At 40.6% G+C, this 11,942-nt stretch overlaps 1 protein-coding gene across 1 annotated transcript in view; it reads right to left on the reverse strand.

Annotated features, from left to right (window-relative positions):
- The window catches only part of LOC121879092 (cyclin-dependent kinase-like 4), a gene marked incomplete in the record, with an annotated part of 125,379 nt that overhangs the window by 25,732 nt on the left and 87,705 nt on the right, over nt 1–11,942 (reverse strand). Inside the window, 2 exon segments of the mRNA XM_042385597.1 lie at nt 2,483–2,646; nt 4,980–5,101. Coding sequence (XP_042241531.1) covers nt 2,483–2,646; nt 4,980–5,101 — 286 coding nt within the window.

Raw genomic sequence — 11,942 nt, forward strand, 5'->3', positions numbered from 1 at the left:
CCCTTGTTGGCTTCAGGAAGGCTTTTGACCTTGTTGATCACTGCACTGTTATCAACAAGGCCATTGCACTAGGGCTGCTCAACAACCTGGTCTCATGGCTCACTGATTTCCTGAGTGAGCGTCGTCAGGCAGTGAGGTACCAAGGTTCTGTTTCCATATTCCAACACCTCACCTGCGTTGTTCCCCAGGGTACCAAGATGGGACCACTGTGCTTCCTAATCCTGATCAACGAAGCTCTATCGAACACTCCTCACAGGTGGAAGTATGTGGATGACTGCGCTGTGGGGGTTACAAAGGACAACACCTCACCGGACTATTCATGGCTACAAGGCACCCTGGACAGGCTACAGGCATGGACTACGGAGAACAAGATCACCACCAATCACACCAAAACTGTAGTCTTGCACATCAATACCGCCATCACTCCAGTGAAAGCTCCAGCAGTTACAGTAGGTGCCCATCCTCTCCAGTTAGTGCAGTCTGCCAAACTCCTGGGTATAATTATAGACCACAAACTGGACTGGAAGGCCCATGTAAACAACACAATCAAGGCGGCCTCGTACCGACTCTACATGCACCGACGACTCAGGTCAGAGCTGAGGACTATCTACAACGATTTTATTCTCCCTAAATTAACGTATGCGTCACCAGCCTGGTCGTCTTATCTCAACTCTACCCAACAACGTCAGCTAGAGAAGATACAGAAGAGGGCCTGCAGAATCATTCTCGGGTCAGACTACTTCAGCTACAACAACGCTCTCTCCACCCTGTAAATGCCATCCCTCAGTGACCTCCACCACCACGCACTAGCAGGGTTTGGCAGTGGACTACTGCACCATCCTCGTCATCGCCACCTACTGCCACCTGCAGTCCCCCGCCCACCTCGTGCAGTCCGCCACTACAACAAAATTCAGTTAATAAGAGCCCGCACTGATAGATAGAAGAATAACACCATCCCATCCAGTGGCGCACCCAAGGGGGTTTCCTGGTTGCCCGGAAACCCCCCCCCCCTCCAGGTACTGCATGGTGCGGCCAACCCATACCTGACCTGGCGACACCTTAGTAACACGAAGACCTCTACCGGGCAGACTTGCCATCCTCTGGCAGCGTCAACAGTGAGGTACACACCTGACGTGTCAGGTGGGATAACAAAGCTAAAGAACAGGGCCCAACCAGTCTTCCAACTACACTGACCACCACCCTCTCCCAGACACCAAGTTCCCCAACGTGAGGACCCTGCTCATTAACCTGTGCTCCCTGCCAGTAACGACATGCTCTGCAGAAAGATCATTTAGTGGAACTGCCAGGCCTGACATTACTGCACATGCACCGAGATATACCAGTGGATATAAACCAAGTAATTGACACATTTGCACAGAGAAATCCCAGGAAGATGAAATTTGCCAATGTACTTGCAGAAAAATAAAGGCAATGTATTTTACGGATGTTAAAAAACTGTTAAGCAAATTTTATGAGCTCTGTTAGTGTTCAATGTTGGTTAGTCATTATATTCAAGTATTAAAATGCTTAATGATTGTTACACAATCAGTACAGTAATAACCATAGTATATACTCTATATTTAGTGCAGTAAATTCATGTATTTTAAAATTGTGTAAATAAAATATTTAAACAAAAATTTATGACTTCTATTATCCTGTAATATAAGTCTATATAAAAAGATTAGGATGCTAAATTGCACCATCTTCAACCTCAGATTATTTCCTAAGATTCAGTGCAAATGGCATCAAATATTAGTCAGAAAGGACTCGCTACGCTTGCCAGACTCAATTTCTGGGTGCGCCCCTGCCATCTATTGTTAAAATGATAGACAGCTCCTGATTTATGTACTGTACAGCCCTGTAAATGTATTGAACGTACTGTATATCATTATGCCTAAACCACATGTAAGTTTGTATATTTTCAGCCACCGGCTGCAGCTCTATTAATAAACCGTTTATTATTATCATTATTATAATTATATACATACTGTACACATATATATTTACAAGTAAATCACTGTAGGTGCGCGTGATCCAGGAATATGCTGATAACCACAAGGAAAAAAGAAAACACGAAGTTCCCAAGCGTTTTCGTGTAATTCACATCTTCAGGGGTGAGTACAGACAGGGGTGAGTCTGTACTCACCCCTGAAGATGTGAATTACACGAAAGCGCTTGGGAACTTCGTGTTTTCTTTTTTCCTTGTGGTTATCAGCATATATATATATATATACAGTATATATATATATATATATATATATATATATATATATATATATATATATATATATATATATATATATATATATATATATATATATATATTACCTTAGAAGATGCATGGTGTTTTCGTTGGTAGCATATTAACATATTAGTAATAGCTATAACTCTGATCTGGTAACTCTATTAATTTGGCATCGTATATTCAAATAATTATTTTTATTTTTTTGAGAGCACAGCAGCCAAATAAAATAAAACTTACTTAACATCCTGGCGAAACCAAAGTCACAGAGCTTGACCACTCCACTCTTGGTAAGCAGGATATTTTCTGGCTTCACATCCCTGTGTATGCAGGTGTGTTTGTGGCAGTAACCAATAGCTTGCACCAGCTGGTATACAATCTTTTTCACCTTTTCATCTGGCAACCTGAAAGTTCAGGGAAGAGCACATTAAAACTAATAGTCCATTGTCATATTTTGTCTGTTAAAGGCAGAACAGTTCAGTGCAGTGCGCATTCATAATGTATTATAGTTTAATCACCTGAATTATGTTCTAAATAAATACATGTCATTATAGTAGGAATTGAAATGCGTCAGTCCAGAGATCAGTTGCATTATGTCTCTCTCTGAGGAATATTTTATTTTCCAAATAATTCATATTCACTCTTTTTTCTTTTCTTTTTCAAGGTTAAATTTTGATTTGAACAAGCCTGGTGGCTCGACACCCTTCATATGTTACTCACACCCATGCTCTTTTTTCTTACAGCATAAATGTGACCGCATTACGTAGTTCTATAAATATGAAATTCTTCAGCTCTCGTAGAACCATTGCTCACATTCTTTCCACACCATTACTATTCAATAACTGATGTTTTAATACAGGGATGTTCTCTGCAAAGCTCCACAGCTTAAATAATTATCATTTCTTAAGACCTCACATTATCTCCTTCATCGCTCTTTATCTTGATTTTGCACATATAACTAACACAGACTTTTATACTTTTATTAAACTCAAATCTCCCCCACAAAAAATAATAATAAAATAAAATAAAATAAAAAATAAAATAAAATAACTTTTACATTTCAATGGAAAGAGGTTGTGGGCATTGAGTAGTCAGTGGTAAGGGGTTGGGAGGATTGTTGTCAGGTTGTGGGGACTAGGTTCACAGATGTAGGGGTGATAGCAAAAGAGGGTACAAATTGGTGATAACAGAAGAGGATACAAATGGGTGATAGCAGAAGGATGTACGGATAGATAAGGACGACGAGATGAGAGTGGAATTGGAAACTGAATGTGCGAAATGAGAGGGAAAGGACTAGAACTGATAGATAATTCGATAATTGAAGGTAGGAGGCGGGGAGCAGGGAGATGAAAAAATGATCTGGGGAAAATGTGGTAGAAAGAGGATAAACGAAACAGGTAATGAAAGGGGAAAAGGGACAAAGGTGTTTGAGTGGGAATGTGAAAAGATTGAATGTTAAAAAAATAGAAGATGGTGCTGGAAAGGAACCGGTGGTTATGAAAAAGAGACCAAAGTGTAATGGCTAAATGTGGACAAGGGAATGGCATTAAAAGAACATAGGATGTGCCAATGGGAACTGGAAACGAAGTGATGTTGAGATAAAGGTAAATGAACGATAAAGCACTGACAACAAAGAAGAGAAAAGAGAGACAGTGAAGTATCTTCCGGGGTCAGTGAGGCCAGCTGTGTTGCCAAGACATCACACGGATACCAGCACCTCACACAAGCATAAGAACATAAGAACATAAGAATGGAGGAAACTGCAGCGGACCTATTGGCTCATAGTGGACAGTCCCATTTACACCCAACCCCAATCGTTCATATATCCATCCAACCTATATTTGAAGCTATCCAGCGTATTCGAGTTAGTGATGAAGTTTGGTAACTTGTTCCACTCTTCCAGTACTCTATTCCCAAATCAATGTTTACCTATTTCGCGCCTAAATCTAATTTGTCTAATTTAAAACCATTGTTACGAGTTCGCTCCTGGTTGGATAGTTTGAGTACCTTTCTAATGCCACCTTTGTTCAGCCCTGACTTCCATTTATACACCTCGATCATATCGCCTCTCACTCTACGTCTCTCGAGGGAGTGCAAATTAAGATGCTTTAACCTGTCTCTGTACTCAAGGTTCCTAATGCCCGGGATTAGTTTTGTCATTCTCCCCTGAATTCTTTTCAGTGATACTATATCCATTCTGTAGTATAGTACGGCGACCAGAATTGAACTGCATAATCCAAGTGAGGTCTCACAAGCGCAAGATATAGTTTTAGGACGACCTCGCTAGTCTTGTAACTAACACGCCTTTGTATGAATCCAAGTACTTTGTTTGCCTTGTTTCGAGCAAATCCACATTGTTTACTTGGTTTAAGACTCCTACTTCTCATTACTCATAATTCTTTCCCACAGTCGGATTTCTCTATAACATCGTTGTTCATCTGGTATGAATTTATTTAAGCAAGCGAAAGTACAAGACAATGTGTGAGTTACCAAGTCCTTCACCTTAGTTCTCAACATCTTCCCCCCATTAAAAAGGAAATCCTAACACTTACACTGATTAAAAAAAAAGATAGCTTTAATTTGAGACGAGGTTACATCTGCTACATTAATTTTTTTATGCCTAAAATTATATATATTGTTTCCTTAAAGTCATTCTTACACAATAATGTACCAGGTAAGAAATTTTCTACCGAGTGTAAAAGGTTATTTGAGAAGGAAAAAAGTGAACACCACTAACCCTTTAGGGTTACTCTCCAGCTCGTTGAGGACAGTTCTGTCACAAAACTCGAAGACAAGGTGCAGTTTTCTCTTCCGTCTGAACACTTCAATAAGATTGATCAAGTTTGGATGATGCAGTTGCTGAAAAATAAAGAATAGGACGTTAAGCATCTAACCCTTCAATAATTACTGATACATCAATATTAACACTTACATACACCTGCATTTAATATTTACATATACGGTACTGCATATACAAATGATAAAATTTTACTTAAATCTAAATATTACTGATCAGGACCTCGATGAATTAGACAATACCTACAGTTGTTTTTTATTGGGTTCCATAATTGTTTTGGAATTATGATTAATTCTCTACTGAATAAGTGTCAATGAATAATTCTTTACCAATACCTAATGCTTTCCCCAGAAAAACATGCAATAAAATAACAGTTAGGCTCGGAGATGAGTCTCTCCTCAAGAACCGTTCACATAAAACTAACAAAATATTTAATGAAACGATAAAACAGACACTTGTAAAAACAGTAACTTTACCTTAAAAAAATATTTTTACATGGGTGTTTATTTCAACCTTTTAATAATGTGTAATAATTAAAAACAATATTAAATCACATGTTTAATTTTTTCTCATATAAACTTCACTAAACAACAATAACTGTTAAAATGAATACTTTACACATTACATTATATGATAATATGAAGTAAAGTGTTAGGAATACCTCAGGTTATTAATTATTGTTGCATAAGAGCAGTGGTCCCCAACCTTTTGTGGGCTCTGGGCAACATTTGCCATAGTAAATATAGTGGAGGGCGCTAAAACTTTGGGTCTACAAGAAAAAAAAATCTCATATATACGGTTATTTGCAGTTTTACACGTCTAACTGTTACCAGTTACCTGCTATTTACATTTACTCTTTCAGGCTGGTTCTCTCTCTCTGGGCCCGGTCTGGGGTATACTCAGGTCCTGTACATGAGTCTCGGGACAAACGGCAGTTCCTCTCTTTCTCTCTAACGTCGTATCAAGTTATTTCATATGTTTATTATTTTCACTCTGACAAAGAATCCCAAATACGTAATTTTTTTTTTTTAGAAAAACCCTTGCGGGCTCCTTAAACCGCGGACTACAGGTTGGGGACCACTGCATTAGAGTATAGCATTTACAGCCACAGGGTAGATTACTAAAGTACCTAGAACGATATACAGATTAGGAATAAACAAACTGAATGCATTTATATAAAAAGATTTAATAATGGAGAAGTTTATGGCGGGTTTTCTATCTAATTCAAAGTATCTACATCTATAAGTAGGTGGAGAGGCCTATTGCACCGACAAAATCAAACCACAAGGACACTGCACTGATTCGTGAATGCCCCCTATCCCCCCCTTTATTGTTTGTTGGTGTTGGTGATGAGCGATGTATTTGTTGCTGTTGGTGATGAGTGATGTGTTTGTTGGTGTTGGTGGTGAATGATGTGTTTGTTGGTGTTGGTGGTGAGTGATGTGTTTGTTGGTGTTGTGTTGAGTGATGTGTTTGTTGGTGTTGGTGGTGAGTGATGTGTTTGTTGGTGTTGGTGGTGAGTGATGTGTTTGTTGGTGTTGGTGGTGAATGATGTGTTTGTTGGTGTTGGTGGTGAGTGATGTGTTTGTTGGTGGTGAGTGATGTGTTTGTTGGTGTTGGTGATAGGTGATGTGTTTTGTTGGTGTTGGTAGTGGTGATGTGTTTGTTGGTGTTGGTGAGTGAGTGATGTGTTTGTTGGTGTTGGTGAGTGAATGATGTGTTTGTTGGTGTTGGTGGTGAAATGATGTGTTTGTTGGTGGTGAGTGATGTGTTTGTTGGTGTTGGTGGTGAGTGATGTGTTTGTTGGTGTTGGTGGTGAGTGATGTGTTTCATTTGGTGTTGGTGGTGAATGATGTGTTTCTTGGTGTTGGTGGTGATGGTATGTTTGTTGATGTGGTGGTGAGTGATGTGTTTGTTGTTGGTGTTGGTGGTGGTGATGTGTTTGACAGTGTTGGTGGTGAATGATGTGTTTTGTTGAAGATTGTTGGTGGTGAGTGATGTGTTTGTTGGTGTTGGTGGTGAGTGATGTGTTTGTTGGTGTTGGTGGTGAGTGATGTGTTTGTTGGTGTTGGTGGTGAGTGATGTGTTTGTTGGTGTTGTGTTGAGTGATGTGTTTGTTGGTGTTGGTGGTGGTGATGTGTTTGTTGGTGTTGGTGGTGAGTGATGTGTTTTGTTGGTGTTGGTGGTGAGTGATGTGTTTGTTGGTGTTGGTGGTGAATGATGTGTTTGTTGGTGTTGGTGGTGAGTGATGTGTTTGTTGGTGTTGGTGGTGAATGATGTGTTTGTTGGTGTTGGTGGTGAGTGATGTGTTTGTTGTTGGTGTTGGTGGTGAGTGATGTGTTTGTTGGTGATGAGTGATGTGTTGTTGAATGTTGGTGGTGAGTGATGTGTTTTGTTGGTGGTGAGTGATGTATGTTTGTTGGCTGTTGGTGGTGAGTGATGTTTTGTTGATGTTGGTGGTGAGTGATGTGTTTGTTGTTGGTGTTGGTGGTGAGTGATGTGTTTGTTGGTGTTGGAGGTGAGTGATGTGTTTGTTGGTGTTGGTGGTGAGTGATGTGCTTGTTGATGTTGGTGGTGACTGATGTGTTTTGTTGATTGGTGATGATGTGTTTGTTGATGTTGGTGGTGAGTGGTGTGTTTGTTGGTGGTGGTGGTGAGTGATGTGTTTGTTGATGTTGGTGGTGAGTGATGTGTTTGTTGATGATGAGTGAGTGATGTGCTTGGATGCTGGTGGTGAGTGATGTGTTGTTGGTGGTGAGTGATGTGTTTGTTGATGTTGGTGGTGAGTGGTGTGTTTGTTGGTGGTGGTGGTGAGTGATGTGTTTGTTGATGTTGGTGGTGAGTGATGTGTTTGTTGGTGGTGAGTGATGTGTTTGTTGGTGTTGGTGGTGAGTGATGTTTTGTTGATGTTGGTGGTGAGTGATGTGTTTGTGATGTTGGTGGTGAGTGATGTGTTGTGGTGGTGAGTGATGTGTTTTTGATGTTGGTGGTGAGTGATGTGTTTGTTGGTGTTGGTGGTGAGTGATGTTTGTTGGTGTTGGTAAGAGTGATGTGTTTGTTGGTGTTGGTGGTGAGTGATGTTTGTGGATGTTGGTGGTGACTGATGTGTTTGTTGGTGTTGGTGGTGAGTGATGTGGTTTGTTGGTGTTGGTGGTGAGTGATGTGTTTGTTGGTGTTGGTGGTGAGTGATGTGTTTGTTGATGTTGGTGGTGAGTGATGTGTTTGTTGGTGGTGAGTGATGTGGTTTGTTGATGTTGGTGGTGAGTGGTGTGTTTGTTGGTGGTGGTGGAGGGATGTGTTTGTGGATGTTGGTGGTGAGTGATGTGTTTGTTGGTGATGAGTGATGTTTGTTGGTGCTGGTGATGAGTGATGTGTTGCTGGTGATGAGTGATGTGTTTGTTGATGTTGGTGGTGAGTGATGTGTTTGTTGGTGGTGATGATGTGTTTGTTGGTGTTGGTGGTGAGTGATGTTTTGTTGATGTTGGTGGTGAGGATGTGTTTGTTGATGCTGGTAGAGTGATGTGTTTGTTAGGTGAGTGATGTGGTTTGTTGATGCTGGTGGTGAGTGATGTAGCTGGTGGGGGTGGTGATGTGTTTGTTGGTGCTGGTGGTGAGTGATGTGTTTGTGGTGTTGGTGGTGAGTGATGTGTTTGTTGGTGTTGGAGGTGAGTGATGTGTTTGTTGTGTTGGTGGTGAGTGATGTGGTTTGTTGATGTTGGTGGTGAGTGATGTGTCGTTGGTGGTGAGTGATGTGTTTGCTGGATGCTGGTAGAGTGGTGTGTTTGTTGGTGGTGGTGGTGAGTGATGTGTTTGTGATGTTGGTGAGGATGGTTTGGTGATGAGTGAGTGTTTGTTGTGTTGGTGATGAGTGATGTGTTTGTTTGATGTTGGTGGTGGCGTGATGTGTTTGCTGGTGTGGAGCGATGTGTTTGTTGGTGTGCTGGTGGTGAGTGATGTTGATGTTGGTGAGTGATGTGTTTGTTGATGTTGGTAAGTGAGTGATGTGTTTGTTAGTGGTGAGTGATGTGTTTGTTGGATGTTGGTAGAGTGATGTGTTTGTTGGTGTAAGTTGGTGGTGAGTGATGTGTTTATGGTAAGCAGGTGGTGAGTGATGTGTTTGTTGGTGTTGGTAAGAGTGATGTGTTTGTTGGCGTTGGAGGTGAGTGATGTGGTTTGCTGGTGTTGGTGGTGAGTGATGTGTCGATGGATGCTGGTGGTGGTGAGTACGTGTTTGTTGGTGGTGAGTGATGTGTTTGCTGATGTTGGTGGTGAGCAGGTTTGTTGGTGGTGGTGGTGAGTGATGTGTGTTTGCTGACGTTGGTGGTGAGTGATGTGTCGAGCTGGTGATGAGTGATGTGCTTGTTGGTGTTGGTGATGGCGATGCGTTTGTTGGTGACGAGTGATGTGTTTGTTGACGTTGGTGGTGAGTGATGTGTTTGCTGGTGGTGGAGTGATGTGTTTGTTGTGCTGGTGGAAGTGAGTGATGTTTTGCTGGATGCTGCGGTGGTGAGTGATGGGTTTGTTGATGCTGTGGTGGTGAGTGATGTGTTTGTTGGTGGTGGTGAGTGATGTGTTTGCTGGATGCTGGTGGCAGAGTATGCCTGTCGGGTGCTGGTGGTGAGTGATGTGGTCGGTTGCGTTGGTGGTGAGTGATGTTTTGTTGATATTGGTGGTGAGTGATGGTCGGTTGGATGCTGGTGGTGAGGACGTGTTTCTTTGATGTTGGTGGTGGAGGATGTGTTTGTTGGCAAGGAGGTGGAGTGATGTGTTTGTAGGTGTTGGTGGTGAGTGATGTGTTTGTTGGTGCTGGGTGAGATTTGTGAGTATGTCCAAAAGTGGAATGATTTCAAAGAATATTGGAGAGTAGGGAAAACTTATTAGACATTGGGGGAAGGAGGCAAGAGGTGGGTGCATCGGAAATTGTAAAGAAAATGGATAGACGATGAAAGTTCTACCTCCAACAAAGTATCTTACGTGTTTAGCATACAAAGAGAGAAGAAGTAACAATGAAAACATGAAAGTTAATAATAAAGTAATATCAAATAATACGCAATGCAGATAATATTGCTGTTATCTTGGATAGTGAAGAAGTCTTACAAAAACTGGCAAACAGATTAGTGGGAAATGGTGAAGAATATGAGTTAAAGAGTTAATGCTGTAAAGACAAAAGTAACAGTTGCTTCAAAATTGTAAATAAATGCTAAAATAAAAATTATGGCAGGGAAGAGGGAACTTAAACAAGTGGACAATTTAGTGTATTTGGGAAATAAAATTAACTGTGATGGTAGAAGTACGGAAGAAATTCAAACAATAATAAGTCAAGCAAAAACAGCGTTTAACAATCTAATAATCCTAACAAAAAGGGAAATTAACTTTAATTTGAAAAACAGGCTTCTGAGATGAGACTCTTTCAGCTGACATCAGAAAGAGGTTAGAGGTCTTTGAATGAAATGTGGTGTTATAGGTGGTTGTTAAAAATATGTTGCCGTGGCAAAGAACAAATGAAGAAGTATTAAGATTGCCAAGAACTTCAAGAGAAATACTTGAAATTTGTAGAACAAAGAAATTGAGATTACTTTGGTCATATAATCAGGGATAAAGGGATAATAGCAGATATATTAATGGGCAAAGTTGACGGTAGAAGGGCCAGGGAAGGCAGAGACTGTTGATAGAATTAAAAAATGACTTAGAGAAATGCAAAAATCTCAGAGAATTGGTCAAAACAGCCGAGAGTGTTTAGAGGGAGGACTGTGGTCGGCAACCTCAGATATTAGGATGGTAATTTGACTGATCTACCCCTGGGGAGTGACGTGTTTTAATGTTATTATTATGCAACAGGATGAGTGAATTATAATATTATATGTGTAAATATTAGCGATAAATGATGTGTGTTAGTACGAGTAGTAGTGACACGTGTGATGGAGATAGTAGTCCGTGAAATATGTATTGGTGCTGGTAGTGAGTGAGTAAGACATGTGAGTGGGACGCGTGTTAGCGCTAGTGGTGAGTCATATGTGTGTGCTAGAACTAGTGTTAAGTGACATGTGTGGTAGTGATTATGGTGTACTAGTTATGGTAAAGCGTAACAAATAAGTGCCTGGGGTAAGGTAAAGATGAGGCAGTATTAATGGTAAATAAAGTATACTGTATACAACTTCGTGTACTGAGTAACAAAGGGGTTGAGTTTAGTGTTGAAAGATGAATGTTTTAGGAGAAATAGTGAGTGTTTAATGTTGGTGCGTATAGTGAGTAACGAGTGTGTTGGTGCGTGTAGTGAGTAACGAATGTGTTAAGTATGTAACGAATGTTGGTGCATGAGTAACGAGTGTTTGGTGCATGTAGTGAGTAACGAGGTTAATGTAATAACTGCCAATGAGAACAACTTGTATCGAATTTGTGATTCCGTCCCATGTTGGAATCAGGTATCATGACTGTGCTATACAATGAGGCATGTAAGAAGGAAAATGTTGACCGTGACCTTGGTCTGTCCAATGCTGTAATTAAAAACATTCAAGTCAGAATCATGAACTCTGATCTAGAAGAAGTGAGAAATGCAGAGAGACCTGACAGTTGTAGCATTAGTAAATAGACAAATTTGTAACAAGAGGTACCGGTATGGCCAGCATAAGGACAGAACCAGACAATGTGATGTAGTCGTGGCCAGAATTAGGCTAGATACAGACACATCTGGCAAGTTAGTAACACCCCATACCGAACACTCAGCCTGTAAACTGTGAAAAACCTTAAAGAAGCTACACTTGATATATTATTGAATGTGACACTGTCAAAGACTTCAGGCCACCTGACTTATTGTATCTTGAACTATGTAATTACTTCATTGAATCAGGTGTGCTTGAGGACATTCTTGCTGTTTATCCTAAATTTGCTAGCCCACACTGATTA

Source organism: Homarus americanus, unplaced genomic scaffold (genome assembly GCF_018991925.1).
Source record: "Homarus americanus isolate GMGI-L3 unplaced genomic scaffold, GMGI_Hamer_2.0 scaffold4060, whole genome shotgun sequence".
In the NCBI taxonomy this organism is placed as follows: Eukaryota; Metazoa; Arthropoda; class Malacostraca; order Decapoda; family Nephropidae; genus Homarus; species Homarus americanus.